At 41.7% G+C, this 21,723-nt stretch overlaps 1 protein-coding gene across 1 annotated transcript in view; it reads right to left on the bottom strand.

Moving 5' to 3' along the window:
- The window catches only part of LOC140724651 (extracellular calcium-sensing receptor-like), a 28,096-nt gene extending 8,600 nt beyond the window's left edge, over positions 1-19,496 (bottom strand). The window contains exons 1-3 of the mRNA XM_073039076.1: positions 19,330-19,496; positions 10,277-10,568; positions 2,977-3,204 (exon numbers count right to left, since the gene is read on the bottom strand). Coding sequence (XP_072895177.1) covers positions 2,977-3,204; positions 10,277-10,568; positions 19,330-19,496 — 687 coding nt within the window. The remainder of the gene's footprint in view (positions 1-2,976; positions 3,205-10,276; positions 10,569-19,329) is intronic.
- Positions 19,497-21,723: the final 2,227 nt, after the last annotated feature.

Below are 21,723 nucleotides of genomic sequence, written 5' to 3'. Positions count from 1 at the left end.
CAACAAGAGACATTGATCGTGTGGATAATGAGGGTTTTTTTCAGGACTGAAATGGTTGCCACAGGAAGACTCAGCTTTAAGGTGCTGGGGAATAGGTACAGAGGAGATGTCAGGGGTAAGTTTTTTTTACTCAGAGAGTGGTGAGTGCGTGTAATGGGCTGCGGGCAACGGTGGTGGTGGCGGATACGGTAGGGTCTTTTAAAGGACATTTTGGATAGGTACATGGAGCTTAGAAAAATATAGGGCTACAGGTAAGCCTTGTAATTTCTAAGGTAGGGACACGTTCAGCAAGACTTTGTGGGTCGAAGGGCCTGTAATATGCTGCAGGCTTCTATATGTTTTCATTTTTTTTCTATATTTCTATTTGCTTCGCGAGAAATGCCCGAGGATGGTAATAGATGGTTACCTCTCCGAATGGATGTCTGTAACTTACGATGTGCAACGTTATATCAATGTTCTGGAAAATTATGTGGTAAACTTGATCAGCAAATATACGAAAGGTATCACGGTTGACTGTGTACGGCAGAAGCGTTGCAAACTGTAAAATCTTCCAATTATCTGAACCATATGTAAAAATGGACGGAAAATGGCCGACGGAATTTAATGCAGGCTACTGTAATGTGTATTTTGTACAACCACTTACAACATGATTGGTACGGAACGGAAGAGTGTAGTATAACAGAGGACACAGGTAATACAGATCCACAACTTCTTGAACGCTGCTTAAATATGGTCGCAAATAAGGCTTTTAGTACATTGGTCTTCATAAATAAACGTATATATTGAAGGATCAGGGATGTGTGTTAAAATTGCTTTCCCGGTTAGTGAAGCATCAATCGGAGTATTGTTTACAGTTTTAAACACCTGTTTACAGTAAAGATGTAAGTAATTTTGAGTACAGAGGATATTTACAAGGTCCTTCATGGGAATTCAGGATCTGAGTTGCAGGGCAAGTTGCAATAGGTCAGGACTTTATTCATTGAAAATAGAGGTTTGTGGGGGGATTTGATGGGTGCATGCAAGATGAGAAGCGGCGTAGATAGGGTAAATGCAAACAAGCATATTCCACTGAGTTTGACTGAGACTAAACCGAGAGGTCATGCTTTAACGCAAGGGATGGAATGTTTAAGGGGAACATGAGGGGAAATTTTTCACGGAGTGGGTGGTCAGCGATGCAATTGCTGGATGGGTGATCAATATCGGTATTTAAGTGTCATTTCGATAGACGCACGGATGGATTAGTTTTTGGTTTCTGAAGGCTGTGGTCTAAATGAAGGTTAATTACTGTTTCGACGCGGACCAGATGGCTGGAAGAGAGTGTTTCTGTGCTACAGTGTCCTTTGTTTTAATCCTATGCAGATATCAGCGATTATTGTCGAGAATGTTCTCGATTAATGCAATGTAAAATGCATAATTGAAAGTATGGCTCAGTTCTTATATGATTTAGAAGAACAGTGTATGTCACTATTATTAAAAAAATACGAGGTCAACGGGAAGATATTGAGATCGTTTGTGCAGTTTGAATGTATTGCACGAAAAGAAACAGTAACGAAGTATGACGATGATTATTTCAAAAGTTTTTTTTCTTGTTTCATATGTTGTTAAATCTCTGGATTCGGTGCTCCCGAATGTCGTAGAAGCCAGATCATGAAACGTATTTAGGATAGAATGAGTTAGATGTTCGATGGGAATTGAGGGTGAACGGGAATTGGCACAGAATAAGTTGTCTTCAGATATATATATTCATGATGAGACTGAATATTTGGACATGCTCGAAATGCCATGTGGCCTATGCTCATATGATTATTAACTTGTGTGATTGTATCTTCTATTTTTCTTTGGTAAACAACATTTAACAATCTTGCAAATTGTGTTGTTTAAACCAAACCTGTTTTTTTTTTTTAGTTCGGATATGAGAAATGTTATAGAATTATAGAATAGTTTACACTCTTAACTTGGAGATGTATTGAATTGAGATAAGATACTGCTTCTTATTCACTTATTTGAGACGAGCCATTCGTGATTTAGAAATCAGGATTTCATCGTTTATGTGTAGTAGCTTCCACTGTTTGTGTTTGTACGTGCCTCACATATAGTATTGAAACTAGAAGGGAAAGTCATGGGTTGATGATGAAAGGTGAAATGTTTAACAGGAGCATGACCTGGAAGCTCTTCACTAATAAATTGGCGAAGAGTGGAACGAGCTGTCTGTGGAAATGTTGGATAGAAGTTTTTACTTCAACATTTAATAGAAATTTTGAATAAGTAATGCCTGGTAGGAGGTTCGAGGACTATGTCTCGGGTTCAGCTCCATGGAAGTAGAGAGAAGTATAGTACAGACTAGTTGAGCCGATATCTTGTTTGTCTATGGTGCTAGAAAGCCTAATTGGCGTTAGGAAACATTATTTTAAGATTAGTAAATGTTGCTGTAGGAAGTGAAATTGGATGCAAATACACGCAAGGACATGCTGATATAAGGCTATGCTGTTCGGTGCCATGAGCCTTTCCCAATATTCCGTCTGAACGTGACTGTTCTATGCCCTTCTCACCTCCCATTTTGTGACAGTTCCACATCACTCTCAATTTCTTTCGACACCTAATTAAATGTAACTCGTTATGTGGTCCTCACTGTTTACGGAGGCAGAGAATCCCGGAGACTCACGAATACCTCAAAACAGAAATGTTCATGCACCTCGTTTGAATTGACGAACGACTTGCCTCATGGACTGTTTCACCTAGTTCGGTACTATCTAAATGGCCAACCGAACTGAACATGTACTCTCGGACCCGGATCTTGAAATAAGATTTTCACTTGTTCGTCTAAGCGCTTAAGAAAGCAAACTGAGCTGCCCGGTCTGCAGTTTACGTTGGAGTTAGCCAGAACATGGTAAGTTACATTTGTTTCTATAATACCACCCATATCCCACGGATCTTACATTTCGCTTACTTTAAATGCATGGTTAAAAAATGTCATACCGTATTTCCGGAAGTGCTCCACTTGATATCTCCGATATTCAGCGTTAGTGCATTCCCTACCGGAGCGGAGCCATCATAATATCCGACGCTTACAATGTCAACGCTGCCTTTCAAATTCGTTTGTAAGTTCACAAATTCATATCTTGGCACTGGGTCACCATTTTCATCAAAATGTACGGCTTCTCCACTCTTCGCTGTAAAATTCACGGTTCGGAGGTAGTTCACCATCTAGAGGGTAAGGAAGCAGTCGAGGCTTATCACTCTGCCATGCGTTGGGTTGTGATGGAATCTTAAGTTTTGTTCATTATGGACTGTGCCTTTAAGAATCATGCGTCTAAGAGAGAGATAGAGACGTACAGCGCAAGCAGCTTGCTGCAGAGAGAGAGGGAGAGAGAGAGAGAGAGAAAGAGAGAGAGAGAGAGAGAGAGAGAGAGAGAGAGAGTGAGAGAGAGAGAGAGAGAGAGAGAGAGAGAGAGAGAGAGAGAGAGAGAGAGAGAGGGTCAGGAGCTATATGATGGTCAGCTGATGTTCAGCACACAGGCACTTAAACAAGCTTAACTGTCTCTTTTGTCGCACACGAAAAATGCACGAAGGCTGGTGGCGGAATTGCCAGTGAACTTTTAAGTGCTCACAAGGATGGGGCTGAGGACTGATTAAAAGGATAAAAGGAATCGGTCCGTGACTATCAGTGTGTGTAACGGCGAAGCTATGCAGTTTAACGATTCGTCTAACCTTTGCCTGGGTTGGCAGATGATCACTTGAAGACGGCACTCTTATGTTGATCAAGTTTAGCTAAATTAGAAGGTTTATAGGACATCGAGAAGGATCGACGACACCTGTTTACTCGGATTACAAATCTCTCTCTCTCTCACTTCAATCGCGTGGACTGACCTGAATTTCCTTACCACACCATCCGAAGTCGTTATCACTTACCACCTAAGCTTGAAGCAGTTTGGGGATCTATATATTTACACTTATATATGCCTGACACTGTTAGCTCTTGATTTACTGGGTGCAAGTTACTATATGACCTTGCTATCACTATATAAAATAGTGTTTTTTTAACAGCAAAACCAGACTGCGGGTGTGTTCTATTGCTCCTTATACTTTCGCAGTGTTGCGTGTAGGTGACATAAATTGGTTTGCTCGTCCGGGATATGAACAAATTGTTTGGAGCCATTATAAAATTGTTCGGGGCTTAATTGATTGATTAATGGTCGATCCGATTAGGGAAAATGCCTTTTGATTTGCTTGAGTCAGAAATCAGCATCAATGGAGGTTGAGGTTGGTAGGTTTCTGTCAGAGCCAACCCCTGAAGAATTGGATGACCCTATGAGGGCCGTGCTGTTGGGAGTCGCTCAAATGTTAAAACTTAAGGTGAACACTAAAACGAGGAAGGCCCAGAGGAAGGCCCAGATGCAGACGTTAATAACACAGTATTTTATAGCCAAGGCAATGTTTAATGAGGATGTGTTGGAAATGATCGCAGAAGGGAAACCTACTGAGGCTGAGCTTCAGCTTCAGGTAGAAAAGCATCAAGAGGCGGGCTGAGGATAGGTGAAGAGAGCTTGAGTTTGAGCTAAAACAGCTTGAGGTTGACGAATCCGACAGGCAGAGGCAACATGATGCTAGAGCGGCATGGAAACAGAGATTAGTAACAGAGAGACAGAGAGAGTTCGAGAATGAGAAATGGCAGCAAAGAGATCAAATACCAGACCTTTGTGATAGGTTTAGAGAAAGTAAGTTGGCACCTCCATTTGATGAAGTAAGAGTTGATAAGTACTTTCTGCATTTTGAAAAAGTGCCCCAGTATCGGAAGTGGCCGGAAGATAGTGAGCTGTTTTGTTACAAACTGTAATTAAAGGGAAGCCCAGCAGCGTATTCTACTCTGACAGTTGAAGAGGCAACTGATTATAAAATACTGAAAGATGCTGTGCTTAAGCTTTGCGTGTTGGTTCCGGAGGCGTACAGACATTTTTTTTTTGAGATTTGAGGAAGTCTGGGAGCCAAACGTATGTGGAGTTTGCCTATGAGAAACTTGTGTACTTCAGTCGTTGTTGTACCTCAAAAGGAGCGAATGAGGAAATTAACAACTTGAGATAATTAATTTTGATGGAAGAATCTGAAAGTTTGTGACCCTGGTGAAATAAGGACTTATTTAGATGGGAAAAGAGGCTGCTACCCTTTCAGCATCTGCTAAGTTAGCAGACGAGTTTGTTTAACCCATAAGGTTAAGTTTCTCCCCGAATGAGTACTTCCAAGGGAGTAGCTGAGATAATCAGGGTGAATTGGAATCTCAAACTCTGACTAGTGATGAAAGCGAGGTAGAGGAGGCAGTCCTAATTGCCGGTGTACAGGTTGTTGAAACATCTGTAGATTTGCAGGATGCTGAATGTTTTATTTAAACTCCGTTAAAGCCCGAGATGTCCGATTTGGTTGGAACGCCATATAGTCCTTTTGAGTCAGATGGATTGGTGTCAGTGAATGAGGTGTTAACCCCGGTGCCAACGGAAATTGATGGTTCTCAGTCACTTATATGGGACAGTGTGCTAAAATCTGATGATGAGACAAAACCTGGTGGGGAAAAAATTACTGAAGGTACTGGGAAAGATGTTGTTACTGAACCTTTGAATAAGGTGTTATTGAAGTCTGGATTGGATTCAAGACCTTTGACCTTGCTGAAAGTACATTTGTCTGCTGAGACAGTGCACAATGATTTGTGTAACTATATTCTGGAATTTAACGATAAACAACCTCAAGGTTGTGTGTTGGAGAGTAAGGGATTGAAGTATTGTTTTGACCTGGAGAGGCCATCTGTAGGGGTTTACTATGAAAACCTGCGGAACCAAAGGTTCTGGAGTTGGGCGAAATCACTTATTTGGAACTTTTTTACAAGGAAACTTTGGTCAGGAGTTAGCACCTATAGAGGGTAAAGTTTAAACAGTCCTTGAAGATCCTATGCGAACTGGGAAGCAAGCTGATCACGTGATGGTTAAGTGTTCTGTTTTGAAGTGGAAAAGATAAAATGTTTCATCAAACGCCATTTTGAAAACAACAGGATCTGGTTTTTCAGGAATTTGACTTTTTTGTAACAAAACATGTGAAAGATAAAGACAATATTATGTCTGGATGAGACGTTTAAGAAATAAATATAAACTAGTATAAACTAATCTTTGTATACGCTTCTGAAATGTGCTACATGTTAATCATACTCTATGGCTGAAAACAATTTTGCTTCTTGATCAAAAATTTTCCCGAAAGGAGGGTGATGTGCTGGATTCTTAAGTTTTATTATTGTGGACTGTGCCGTGATGAATCATGTCTGAAAGAGAAAGAGAGACGTCCAGCGCAAGCAGCTTACTGGAGAGAGGAACAGAGAGAGAGAGAGAGTGAGAGAGAGAGAGAGAGAGAGAGAGAGAGAGAGAGAGAGAGAGAGAGAGAGAGAGAGAGAGAGAGAGAGAGAGAGAGAGAGAGAGAGAGAGAGAGAGAGAGAGAGAGAGAGAGAGAGAGAGAGAGAGAGAGAGAGAGAGAGAGAGAGGAAAGATACATGACGGACAAGCTGGTGCCCAGCACCATACCGGTATTTAAGCGAGCGTAACTGTCTCTTTCACAGGACAAGCAGACGCACGAAGGCTGGTGGCGGAATTTCCAGTGAACTTTTAAGTGCCCACAGGTGTAGGGCTGAGCATCGATTACGAGGAATCGATCCGTGACGACCAGTGCGTGTAAGAGCGATCCTGTGCAGTCTACCGGTGTGTCTAACCCTTGCCTGGATTGGTACCTTATCCCGTGAGATGGCGCTCTTATGTTGGTCACGTTTGGCTAACTTAGAAGATCTGTGGTACATCGAGGAGGATCGACCACATCTGTTTACTGAGATTACAAATTTCTCTCTGTCTTGCTTCAGCCCCGTGAACTGACCTGAATTTCCTTACTACACCATCGTAAGACTGTATCACTTACCACCTAAGCTTAAAGAAATTTGGGGATCTATCTGATTAGACCTATATATGCCCAACACCGTTAACTCTTGATTTACCTGGTGTACGTTACTATATGACGTAGTTACGAAATACTGTTTTGTTAACAGCAAAATGGATTCCAAGTATGTTCTGTTGCTGCTCTCTTATTTTACAAGGTTCCGTGTATGTGACACGGATCATGACATTCAAACCAGTAACTGATTCAAAGGTGCTGCAGTGTAAGTACCACAAAAGAAGAGACGAATATTAGAGAATGCCGACAATCGGAACTGCAGTAAAAATTCTGATGTGAAAAAAGTGAAAAAAAGTACTTGAGGAACTCATCAGGCACGGTTGAAATAATGGTTGAATTGGATTGACTGTCTATAGACCTTCACAGATAGTGCCTGAGCCCGGTGAGTTCTTCTAGTATCTATTCTTCGGCATTGATGATAGATACGGGTCAGTAGTATAGCGTACGAGTGTGTACGGAGGGCGACGGGTGTTTATGGAAAAATGTAATTGCTGTGCATCTCCAGATATAACCACTGAATAAAAAGCTGTAGACTGTAGATCGAAGGTAGAGAAATAAACGACGTCTAGGTCTCCACGCCACTGCAAAACCGAAGGAGTGCAGCTTTCTTTAATGTATATTGAGTTAGAATGTGCCTCCCCGTCACCAATGTCGAGAAATAAATTCCAGATGGATCTACTTACGGAAAGAAGGAAAATATCAGATATCGAAGACAGAATTAAGCTTTATGTCCCATCGGCTAATACGGCCTTCTCTTTTGCTAATCATCTCAGCATTACTTTCCAGCGTTCTCCCTTTCATCTAACATGTCCAAAACAATCAAGAGTATAAAACTACCAGCTAATACACTGGAGTAAGTTCAACAGGATGTACTTTACGGAAAGCAGGAAATATGCACCAGTACACTGACCTTATTACATCCCTTAGCTAATAACTTCGGCAAATAATCGAAGCGTGAGTCACATTGTTCTTGTTGAAGTTTACTTTTCTATTGCTAAGTTGGTCTATTGAACATTTTTAACAGATTGGCATGCGATATACCTGAGCCATCTACTAAGTATAATGGTTTTTGACTTCGTTGCTAATTGTTTTCAGTGTCTGATTACCCGCACATGAAAATCGAAAGATATTAATTGCACACTATTGCTGCTGTCAGTTAGATGTTCACGATGGCAAATTAAGTACAGACCTACCTGCCAAGGCTCGAAATTTGCAAGTTGCGCGCATGTGTTGTTGATAAACGGTCCTTCCCCTTCAACACAGGTTAACATGTCGTGGAGTGCGTGAGCAATGGAGTAGACCGCTGTATACACGTGGTATGAACTCCCGTCCATGATCGCCGGTAGATAGCTATTTGCTATCCTTTTCATCTGTTCCTTCCCTGTGCATTGCCGATATTGAGATGAAGAATTCTCCGATCTCGACCCGTTGTATGTGCTAAAAGAACAGGTGAATATATTTTCCCAAAACTCCATCACCAAAGCATTGCCTGGAAAGTTTGAAGGATGGATGTTTTGCAGATAATCTCTGAGGTCATCTATCTCAGTCCTTCGAGTGGCCGGACCAATTGTCCCGGTGAGATAAATTGCACTTTCTGCAGGCGGAAGAAAGTTTCTTGTCACCCACGCCTCACTTCCAACCCATTGTATACCGGTTACATTTTGACGCCAAATCTCTTTCAATAAAATTCGCATATCACCACCGTCAACAAAGGCCACTACGACTTTAGTAGAGGCCTGTTTAATCACCTGTACAACGTTGGTGATTTTTCTCTGCCGGGTCTGTCCTGTAAAAGGACTCAGAGTAGGCAATGCAAACCCCTAACTTTTTCACATGTTCCACAAATCCCTGCATTCCAAAGTTACCATAATCGCTATTACTTCTAATGGTTCCAATCCATGTCCAACCAAAAGTAATCACTAGTTCAGCGAGAAGTTTGGACTGGTACTGATCGCCTGGGATAGTTCTGAAAAAAGTGGGGTATTCTCTCTTATCACTGAGGCAGGAGCAGGTGGAGTAATAACTAACCTACAAAGAAGAAAGTAGACAGATGAATAACTAGATCAGATGTCAAACTGTAAGTGACTAATATACCGTTCGCGTTTCGTAGTGAATCATTTTGTTTTTATATAACTCTAATACTGAATATAAAACACGAATATACAAAAGATGTAACAGTAATTGCAGCTATAAGTTACAATGTGCCACAAAATACTTACTTATTGCATCGGTAAGAAACATATTACAAGATTAAAACCTCTAATACCAGATGGCATACATTTAAGCTCTGAAGGGCTATGTTAAAAATAGATTTGCGTAGCATTTTTTTAATGCAGAACACGGGAGTGCCTACAATCGTTGACAAGGAATGGTGTTGTAGGCAATTGGGTCAATGCGTTTTTGAGAGTCTTGGGCGCTCAGAAGTGCACAAAATAGAGTTGTGTGGACAAAGCACATATGCAAATAGTAGTAGTTTAGTTAGCCGCTGAACTAATAGTTAAATTAGTTCAGCGAAACACCATTCTGCTCGGTCGTTAATATTCTATTACAGCGAAATCGAAAAAAACGAGTCAAAGGTTTGTGTTTTATTTACACAATTTATTACTGTGAATGACAAATAACGCGCTGATAGATATATGAGGCCCTCGTCGGGGTCGAGTATTGATATTCCGTCCCAACTATCTATTTGATACACAAGCCTGTACACAAGGCATAAGAATATACAAAATCAGTGTTTGCTCATGCGGCAGGCTTCCATTTCCACGAATCTGATGAATTCAAAAGAACGGCAGAGGTCGATACCGTTTCGCATCAACGACAGCGCGGGAGGTGCCATTCAGCGTTGAACGCCACATAGGACGTCTTAAGGACTCCAGTTCAAGATATGTCTTTCCTATGAGAGGGTCTATTCACAAGGCAGCGACGGTTTCAGATCTCAGTTTGTTATCTCTTAGCTCAGCTTCCAACCACGGCTAACGAGCCCCATATGCTCGAAGCCACTGGTTTTATGGTGCCAATAACCCTCATGCTATTGGGTGTATTTAATAGATAATGTGAGCTTACCCTCACAACCTCTATGGGCTATTACAACCTTAAGGTATCAATGCTATAAAATATCACATCTACTATTAAAATTATATTTAAACTTAATACATGAAATAACTTTAATTTGTGTGAGCATCTAAAATTAAGGCTCATCCCTATTTCAACGCAGTTCTCACATGGCAAGTGTATGCCTTGTGACGCTCTTAATAAGGAAATGTACCGCCATACTAAAAATACAGTCATATATTTCACATATTACCTGCGGAATCCCGAAGGGACCCAATGTCCTTGCTGTTACGATCGAGTTTGTCGACATATCGCATCCAACAATAGCAGCGACGTTGGATGAACCTCTACATTTAAGGGATTCAACTGAGTCCTCTTCTCCGGTGATCAGAGCCAGCGCTGCTTTCGAGGCCTTCGCAGTGGAAGAGCAGTCGTCGTGGATTGAATATCCGAGTGTGATTTCCGGGAGGAGATTCTCATTCCGGTTTATTTCTTCAATGGCAAAAATCATTGTTTGTGCCAGTCGGAAGCTCTCAAAATCAAAACTGTAGGATAAACGTATGATAAGGTGATAAAAAGTATGTATATTCCAGATGTAATCATAAATCATGTCAATATTTAAATGCCAATGTTTTCTTATTGTTGAAAAATAGTGTTCTCAGCCCTGAGCTCGGCTCGGGACGCACACTGTGTATCGACCAGCTCAAGCTAACAAACACATCTTATCTCCAAGTAAACGGGAGGGATCGCATCTCACAGTTCAACTCAGAATTAAGCAGACAACGGGAACAATAAAGCACGAAAACAATGTTGGAATAACTAACAGGTTGGGATGTGTCTAGAGTGGGAAGTCAACAGCTCGTTTTGAGTGAGATATTTTAACAAGACTGGTAAGGACGCGTGCAGCACCGCAGTTTCTAAGAGCGGGAGCCTAGCAGCCTCAACAATTCTCATGAAGGGGATCTTTATTCGCGATAACGGATCGAAGCGACGTAAGTTACTTGTGAAGAATAGCAATAGGAAGTATGTCTGTGAGGCCGGTGCTCTGTGCTAGATGTTCGACGTGGGATCACAGGGAGACTCCCAGCCTCCCTGATGGTCACATCTTCACCAGCTACGCCGAGCTGCAGCTCCTTTGCGATCGAGTTAGAAAAATGGAAAGGAATTTCCATGACGTTCTCCTGGTCAGATGAAGTGAGGAAGTAATAGAGTAATGACACTGGAGCCTTGGGAGACAGATAGGTGGGTAACAGTCAGGAAAGGGAAGGACAAGAGTCAGATATTGGAATGTACCCCTTTGGCTGTCCCCTTAACAATAAGTACTCATGTTTGAATACTGCTGTGGGGGGGGAGGGGTTATCTACCTGGGGGAAGCAACAGTGGACGAACCTTTGGGACAATATCTAGCCCTGCAGCTCTAAATGCAAGGGAAAGGAAGATGATGCAGCAATAATAGGAAACTCTATAGTTAGGCAGCCAGATAGGTGATTCTGTGGACGCAGGAAAAAAAAACGGATAAGAGTTTTCCTCCCAGCTGCGAGGGTCCAGGATGCTTCTGATCGCGTCCACGACATCCTGGAGTGTGGAGGTGAACAGAGTGAAGTCGTAGTAAATATTCGTAACAACAACGTGCGTAGGAAAAGGGAGGAGTCCTGAAAACAGATGACAGGGAGTTAGGAAGGAAGTTGAGAAGCAGACTCTCCAAGGTGGTACTCTCGGGATTATTTCCTGTGCCACGCGACAGTGAGTTAGATAATAGAGTGAGGTCGAGAAGAAATGCGTCGCTGAGGGATTGGAGCATGAGGCAGGGATTCAGATTACTGGTTCACTGGGACCTCTTTTGGGGCAGGAGTGACCTATACAACAAGGACGGGTTGCACTTGAACCCGAAGTTGATGGATATCCTTGCGGGGAGTTTTGAGGAGTTTCAAGAAGAATCGCTGTGCTGTGAGAAATGACCTAGAGAGACGGAGGAAGAGAAAGGTTATAGAGAGTGTGAGAAGAAGGAAAGGCAGCTCATAGAGAAGGGATATGCTCAGACTGATCAGTACTTGAGGGTATGATGATGTTGTGGCCTTTACAGCAACTTGGATGGTTCTGGGGCTGGAATGTTGCTTGGAGTGCCAAGGTTTAGATGTTTCAGAAAGGACAGGGTGGGAGGCAAAACAGGTGGGAGCGTGGCACTACTGATCAGTGGTAGCGTCACGTCTGCAGGAAAGGAGAAAGTAATGGAGGGATTGTCTATTGAGTCTCTGTGAGTGGAATAAAAGGAAAGGACGAGGTCAATAACTCTATTGGTATTTTTTATAGACCACCCAATAGTAATGGGGCCATCAAGCAATAATGGAACAATAATAACCGGCTTGTTGTGGTGGGAGATTTTAATTTCCTTAATATTGATTTTCATCACCCTAGAGCAAGATCCTTAGACGGGGTAGAACAATTTAGATGGGTTTAGCACGGTTTCCTGACACAATATGTAGATAAGCCTACAAGAGGAGAGACTGAACTTGAGAAAGAGGATAAGAGCGAATAGGGCCAATCAAATATGGCTGCACAAAATTTTGTCTGGAACCTGGGAAGATAGCGGAGGTACATAATGAATTCTTGGCTTCAGTATTCACTACGAAAAGGAACTTAACGTTTGTCGGCATGACTTAAAAGGGACTGAAAAGCTTGAAAATATACGTATTTAAAAAGAAGATATGCTAGAGCTTTTGGAAAGCATCAAGATGGTTAAATCATCAGGACCGGACGAAGTATACCCCAGCCTACTGTGGGAAGCTGGCGTGGATATTGCTGAGCTTCTGCAAATGATCTATGCATCATCAATGCCCACAGGAAAAGTTTCCGGAGGATTGGAAAGGTGCAGATGTTGTTGCCTTATTCACGAAAGGAAGGAGAAATAGTCCCGGAAATAATAGACCAGTGAGTCTTACTTCAGTATTTGGTAAGTTGATGGAGAGGATCCTGAAAGGCCGGATTTATAGAAGCATAATATGATGAGGAATAGGCAGGTCAAAGGCAGGTCGTGCCTTACGAGCATGATTAACTTTTTTATTGATGTGACTAAACATATTTAGCAACATATATAGAATAAATGAATTTCAGTAAGGCATCTGATAAGGTCCCCCATGCAAGACTTATTGAGAAATCGAGGAAGCATGAGGTACAAGAGTAACTTGCTTGGTGGATCCAGAATTGCCTTGCTCACAGAAGGCAAGTAGTGGTTGTAGACGGGTCATACTCTGAATGGAGGTCGGTGAGCTGTGCTGTGTCTCAGGGATCTGTTCCGAGACCCCCATCTCTTCGTGATTTTATAGCTGACCGTAAAGCGGAAGTGGGCGGATGGCTTAGTAAATTTGGTGATGACATAAAGTTTGGGGGTGTTGTGATAGTGTGGATGGCTGACAGATGTTACAGTGGAACATCGATAGCGTGCCGAAATGGGCTGAGAAGTGGAAGACGGAGTTCAACCGAATTAAGTGTGATGTGGTTCATTTTTGTAGATCAAAATTAATGGTAAGACTCTTGGCAGTGTGGAGAATGAGAGGAATCTTGGGGTCCATGTCTGTAGGACACTCAAAACTGCTGTGCAGGTTGACTATGTACTTAAGATGGCATACTATGAATTGGCCTTCATCATCCACGAAACAAGAGGCAATGAGGTAATGTTACAACTGTAAATAACCTTAATCAGACCATGCTTGGAAAACTGTGCCTAGTTCCGGTTCCTCACTACAAAAGGAATGTGGAACATATAGAAAAAGGTGTGCAGGACGTTTACAAGGATGATCCCTGAATTGGAGATCACGCTTTACCAGAATAGATTGAGTTCACTAAGCCTTTTCTCCTTGGAGTAACAGAGGATGAGACGTGACCTGATATTGTTGAATAGGCTAACGAGGGGCATTGATTCTGTGGATAGTCAGAGGCATTTTCCCAGGCCAGAAATGACTAACACGAGAGGGCACAGTTTTAAGGTGCTTGAAAACAGGTACAGAGGGAAGGTCAGGAGTACGTGTTTTACTCAGAGAGTAGTCAGTGCGTGGAATGGGCTGCCAGCGACTGCATGAGGAGTTAGATACAATGGCGGCTTTTAAGTGGCTCCTGGATGCGTACATGGAGCTATGGTTCACCCGATGTAATTTCTAGAGTAAATACATGTTCAGCACAACATTGTCAACAGAAGGGCTTGTATTGCGGTGTAGGATTTCATTCTTTCTATGTTTATTCTACTGCCAAATTGTTGCCTTAGCCTCTGAAACTTCCAGAACTTTGTGTCCTACTCAAGATTTGTAGCTTCTACACTGTCCCCAGTCTGCATAACGAGGACGGATTGTGCTCAGGCAATACGATGTTCTGCGGTCGCTCTGTCAGTTTATTGATGGAGAGTAGTCGGAAGCTTCCTTCAGAGAATTTATTTTCCGGTGGCGTCGAATGCAATGCATATGGAACAAACATTTAAACTGCGTATGGAAGCACACATAATAAATCATCATATAAATTTACTTTGCCATGTGATTTTTTGAAATGTTAATATGCGAAGACAGTTGAACAATTTAGTTCAGGAAGAAGATCAACAACTATTGATGATGTGCCGAACTAATTACAACAGTAGTTATATGCGAATTGTAGGAATCATATCTGCTTAAACAATGTCCCTATCCATACCACCCGCATTATGTACCTTTGAAATCCTACATATCGTTATTTATTTGCTTCCACCACTCCTGGCAGCGTATTCCAGGGACCCGCCAACTTCCTAATAATAAATACATAATTAAATAAATAATATCCGGTCATCTACTTTCAGCATAGCTCCTCTCACCTCGCTGCCCTGGTATTAGATATTTGAGTCTTTGGACAATTTTGTTGTTTGTCTCGTCTATGAATGTTTCTCATAATTTTATAATCTTCCTTCCTATCAACGTCAATATACCTGAGAAATCGAGCCAAGTTCGTACAACCTTTCCTAACAGCAAATGCCCTATAATGCAGGCATTATCTTGGTAAACATTTTTTGCACCATTTCCAAATCCTGTGTATCCATCATCGGAAAACCCGAGATGAATGAAATACTACAAATATTATCAGACTGGAGTTTTAGTCACAACATAAGGAATCGGATACGCGTAATAACTCGTCTTTAAATAGTAAAACCCCATTAGAGTAGCTCACTATTCACTTTAAAAACAATGTCGAATATTAAAATCCAGGACAGGTAAACACCAATTTCAATGAATATCAATGTTCATTATAGATAAACCGTCCTTTCAACTGTAATTGTGCATTTTCATTGCACGAATGCAATTACTATGCTTGAAAAGCAATTTGGCAAGTAATAGAACAATACATTCAGAGTATCAACAGGCATGCGGTCGGCATTGACCAGTTGGCTGGTAGGACCAGTTGCCAGCCTCTGTGATTTATAATGCTGTGGCTTCGAACATTATATAGGTTTTTTGCCAATCAAGGTGGAAGGTAGAACAACATTATAACAATACTGAGAAAGTGACATAATTATGAATGTTCCCTCTGACAAGTGCCCTTTTTTAACGATGCAACATAGAAACCATCCTAATCCGATGAAACTCATAGAAAATAATTGAGGAATTCTGCAGTCCCTGGAACATCTATCAAAAAAGTACAGTCGACGTTCTGGGCTGAGGCCCTTCAGCAGGACAACTGCTTCTCCCTTACTCAGATGCGTCACAGTTTGGAATAACAAATGCTCTGTTCGGCAACACAAGACATTGCAGAAAATTGTGGATAGTGCTCAGCTCATCATGGAAACCAGACTGCCCTCCATTTCTGCCCTTCTTTCTGCCTCATTAAGGCAGAAAACATCAGCATAACTCCGCACACGGAGACATTCTTGCTTCATTCCCATCCTATTGCGCCGGAAATAATAAGAATGAGAACACAATAAGACCATAAGACTCTATGATATAGGAGCAGATCTAGGCCGCTTGGTCTATCGAGTCTACTTTGCCATTTCATCATGGCTGATCCATTTTTCTCTCAAACCCAATCTCCTGCCTTTGCTGTTTTCCACTCCCTCGAATCCGTATCCACTCAAGCACTGACTAATCAAAATTCAATGAACCTCTCCCTTAAGTATACACAGATATTTGGCCCCACAGATTCACCACTCTCATATACTAATACTACTATTCCTCCTCAACTCCATTTTACTGGATGTCCCTCTATTTTAAAGCTGTGTCGTCTGGTCGTAGATAGTTCCACCATAGGAAACATCCTATCCGCATCAACACGTACAATGTGGCACGTTTTTATTATTATAAAAATAATATATGTTCCTTTGTTACAAGAAGATGGAGACCTAACCTCATAATCTACCCTGTTATGGGCTTGCACTTCATTGCCTTGCCTATGTGCCCTGTATTTTCTCGATTACTGTAACACAACATAATGCATTTTGCTCTTGTTTTCCCTGGTACTAAGCCAATGCAAATTTTAATGAAATAATGTTTACAGAATTTATCATGATGACACAAATATCAATCTAATAAGAAGCGTACTTTGACAACACCAAGTGGTGATAAATTATTTCAGAATTATACACAATTGAGTAGGTGTAACAAACGAAGATCATATAATCTTTCATGATAAGCGGTTTTTGTCTCGGAGGATGGGCACAGAACATTGGTCTTTGCTATACTTTAAAATGACGCATCCCTGAATAAAATCGTTGCAATTGTGTTTGCACGTCAGAGTCGAAATCATGCTATGAAACCTCTCCCTGATATCTTGATGAATGACAGTGTCATTTTAAAGAAAGATAAAAATATACGAACTGCTAGTGGAACCCAGCTGGTGAGGCAGTATGTGGTCTTCGTGAGGGTGTTGATCCCAAACATTACCATCTGATTTCGTTCCACGAGATCTTACCTGACCCGCGGAGTTCCTTTAACAGTGAATGTAGGACCAATTAGTGATAAAAGTGGGGAGATGTGCCTGGAGGCTGTGGAAGTGAGCGTGATCCTCAATGAATACTTTTCTTCGGTATTCACAAATGACAGGGGACCTGATGACGGGGAGGACAATATAAGTGAGGTTGAATTTCCGGAGCACATTGATATTAAGAGAGAAGAGGTGTTGGAGTTTTCAAAATACATTAGGACGGATAAATCCCCGGGTCCTGACGGAATATTCCCCGGGATGCTCCAGGAGGCGAGGGAAAAGATCGTTGAGCCTCTGGCTAGGATCTTCATGTCCTCGTTGTCCACGAGAATGGTACCGGAGGACTGATGGGAGGCAAATATTGTCCCCGTGTTCAGAAAATGTAGTTGGGATTGTCCGGGTAATTATAGACAGTGAACCTTACGTCTGTGGTGGGAAGGCTGATGGAAAAGATGCTTCAGATGCAATCTATGGGCATTGATCTGATCTGGGACAGTCAGCATGGCTTTGCGAAGGGTAGACCGTGTCTAGCAAACCTGATAGACTTCTTTGAGGAGGTGACCAAGCAAATAGATGACGGTAGTGCAGTGGATGTAATCTACATGGAATTTAGTAAGGCATTTGATAAGGTTCCAAATGGTAGACTTATACAGAAAAACAGAAGGCATTGGGTCCAGGGAAGTTTGGCAAATATATTCAGAATTGGCTTGCCTGCAGAAAGCAGAGGTTCGTGGTGGAGGGAGTACATTCGGATTGGAGGGTTGTGTCTCGAGGTGTCCTACAAGGATTGGTCTGGGACCTCTACTTTTCCTGATTTTTACTAACGACTTTGATGCGTGGGTAGAAGGGTGGGTTGGCAAGATTGCAGACGACAGCAACGTTGCTGGTGTTGTGGATAGTGCAAGGATTGTCGAAGATTTAGAGAGGCATTGATAGGGTGCCGATGTGGGTGGTGAAGTGGCGGATGGAGTTCAACCCAGAGAAGTGTAAGATGGTACACTTTGGAAGAACAAACTCCAAGGCAGAGTACAAAGTAAATGGCAGGATACTTGCTAGTGTGGAGGAGCAGAGGGATCTCGGGGTACATGTCCACCGATCCCTGAAAATTGCCTCACAAGTAGATAGGATAGTTAAGAAAGCTTATGAGGTGTTAGCTTTCATAAGTCGAGGGATAGAGTTTAAGAGTCGCGAGGTAATGATGCAGCTCTATAAATCTCCAGTTAGGCCATTCTTGGAGTACTGTGTCCAATTCTGGTCGCCTCACTGTAGGAAGTATGTGGAATCATTGGAAAAGGTACAGAGCAGATTTACCGTGGTGCTGCCTAAGTTTAGGGAGTATGTATTATGATCAGAGATTAAGAGAGCTAGGGCTTTAATCTTTGGAGAGAAGGAGGATGAGAGGAGACCTGATAGAGGTATACAAGATATTAAGAGGAACGGATAGAGTGGACAGCCAGCGCCTCTTCCCCAGGGCACCACTGCTCAATGCAAGAGGACATTGCTTTAAGGTAAGGGGTGGGAAGTTCGAGGAGGGTATTAGAGGAAGGATTTTTACTCAGAGAGTGGTTGGTGCGTGCAATGTACTGCCTGAGTCAGTGGTGGAGGCAGATACACTAATGAAATTTAAAAGGCTACTATACAGGTAAATGGAGGAATTTAAGTTAGGGCGAGGGTTATAGGGGTGGCAGGTTTTAAAAGCCGGCATGTCATTGTGGGCCGAAGGGCCTGTATTGTGCTTACTATTCTATGTTCTGTGTTCAGTCCATTTGTATTAACTGCTGACTCTAGCGTTTGCCATCTCCACTGATTAAAGCTCTCTCATGAAATACTTAACATGTTTTATAGAATACTCAGCACAAGAAATGTACCATCAGAGTGGACAACCAGTGCAGAGCAGGCCAGGACAATTAGATTTTAATAGTCACACTGTTTTATGTAACCACATAATTCTTAAACGAGCATCAAGCAGGTTCTTCAGAGAAGGTGCACCGCCAAACGTTTTTTAATAAGATCTCTGAGCTGATAGGCAGACACAATTATATTGTTCACTACAACCATATGATGAAGAAAAGTGGCGGATACTATTCCCTTTAAAGCCGAAATCTTTGTGCCATGATCTCGCAGCAGCAAGTGTTGAATAACTAATACTTATATTTCTGACGACGGAAGAAAGCAATAACTCAATTATTTCCCGTTGATGTACCATGATAAAATTACTATTCAACTACGCCGCCGAGCAGCAATAAAGGACAATGAGAACGGTACAAAAGATTCTTTGCTCATTATTACCTCTCCATTTGAAACATATACTCAATGGGTAAAAACGATTTCTTATGGACGGAATGTTGTCAAAGTGCTGGTCTCCAAGAGTTAACTCACCTTTTGCACCCAGTACTCTTCGGTGTTAACATAAATGTATGGAAGTCGTGAATCGGATCCAGATGTATGGTGAATATCCCGCCAAGGATGATATCACCTTCCTTTGCTAAATCAGGCAAACTGTTCTTTGCACGACGCCTGCAGACGATCCCATGCATTTCTGGCATAGCGGCGAGTAACACGTAAAACAGAAACGTAGACATTGCTCTGTTGCAGGGATCTGTCACGGTCGCAGAAAATCATGGATTTATATTGTCTCCAACAAGATCTGAAGTTCTCCCTGAGCGGTTTAAAGATTCAGCTATGTGTATTAACATAAGTACATATGACACCTGGGGAATTTCAATGAAGAATAAAATTATATCTAATAGAAGACTGCAAATTTGCACTCCCAGCAGGTTGTATCCACTTTCCAATTAAATAAGAAGGAACCCCGAGAGTACGAAGCTTTCAGGCTTCCAATAAATGACACCTGATTGTTAATTAATTCATTAACCACCCGCTCTCATCAGGAAAAATTAAATATTTTTTAATGAATTTACAATTGCAGAAACCGACAATAAGGCAAGAATGTTAAAGACAGAATGTTACAAAAACAGTATATTATGCCCATTCAAACACAGGAAGTACCTCTCCACAACTGAGTGCATGTACATTAGGTATTTGAAGAAGAAAACAGCTATCACCAAAGTACCCTACCATCCATAACAATTTTATTCCGGCTACTACCATCGGAGAGAAGCTATAGAAACTTTAGGTTGCATGGCAACGAGTTCAGATCCTGCAGCCATCAGGGTTGTGAAGTAGCGTGGCTAACCTGAACAGATTATACGGTTCAAAGATCAATTTGCAAGGTCTCTATGCAACTTATGTTTGTCACCAGGTTTGGAATTGGCCCAGGTGAAGAGTGAGAGACACTGAAGCGAGTCGATATTTCAGAGACTTTAATATGAACAGTGTTAGAGGGACAAGAAAAGAATAAACATTAGGCCAAACAGAGCAATAAATAAGCTCTCGAATGGAAAACGAAGCCTACAATACGGCTGAAAAGAACAACTAAAAATAAAACAAATGCAGAGTCAGTGGACTCCACAGTCCATTTTCTCAGGCAAGGATGAAAGCAAACAAGGAGCGAAGCGTTACTGTGCTGTGTCCAAGGACTTGAGAAATACGACGACGGAAGGAATGGAGTCATAATGAAATAGTAATTAGCTGACACGTCCATATTCACGAGTGGATTTGCCGTATCTGCTGCGCTGCCGAATCCGTGGTTGTGACATTGTTCTCGGTATTATTCTCATTTGAACCGATTCTCTTTTTTTCACTTTCAACTTAAACGTGTTTGTCTCTTTGTTCCCAAAATGCAACAGGTTTTAGTCAACAGCTAATTCGGATACCATCATCTCCCGTCTGTTGCTTCAATAGCTGGGTCCAGACATCCTGGTGAATTCACACAACGCACCAGTCTGAAAATAAATAATTTATCAGACAATCATGACAAGGAAGTACAACAATAATCCTATGTTAAACACGGAAGATGCCTGAGATACAGCAACAGCTCTCCCGCGATTTTACTCAACACTGGTGTCCCACAAAGGTGCACCCTCGACCTTCTACTCTACAAGGAAAATCTAATGCGTTATATCCACCTCTTCTTATTTACCTGCCTTTAGGGTTAGATCCCGAATATTTCAAATACATTTGTCGATCTATTTCCATTTCATGAATACAAATTGAAACTGTGAAATTGTGCATACGTTATTTGTCATAATGTTGTTTCACAAAGCGTACGTTAGCTTTTCTCAAAACGAATTGTGTTAGAAAAAGTAATATCCCAGTTTGCTTCCTCGCTCTCGCTGAGTTGTCCCATGTTTTCAGTTCCCTTATTCAGTCTAACATTTTCAGTCTTTTACTTTTGAAACAATATGTCAAAACTGCTGTCCTTTTCACAACCTGAGGTAAACACCAATCGATCCAAAAATCTTTTCCCCAGTGCTTTTACCGAACATCTTTCTTCTCTTTTATCAAGAGCTTCTATTCTCTCAGTGCTTGTTGGTCTTTAGATACACTGCTCTTCGTAACTTATTATGAATGTCGCTCTGCAGAAGCACATTTTCATACACGACCCCGATGTTGGTTATTTACATTAACATCGGGAAATTCATAAACCTTTGTTTTGCATGGTGAAAAAACACTCCCAAAAATTATTACCGTTTTTGTCATTAAATGTCTCCTGATCTCAGTTTTGAGTTGTTGTTCTAGACACCTCAGGCAGGTGAGACTCCTCTGCTTACATTCTAATTGTGTACGTTTAATTAAGAACATCTTAGATTCCCTTCAACACCGGAAAATCTGGACCTTATCGTTTCAATCTTTTCTACTGCAGTAAATCGG

Source organism: Hemitrygon akajei, chromosome 3 (assembly GCF_048418815.1).
Source record: "Hemitrygon akajei chromosome 3, sHemAka1.3, whole genome shotgun sequence".
NCBI classification, from domain to species: Eukaryota; Metazoa; Chordata; class Chondrichthyes; order Myliobatiformes; family Dasyatidae; genus Hemitrygon; species Hemitrygon akajei.
This window is presented reverse-complemented; position numbering and strand designations above follow the sequence as displayed.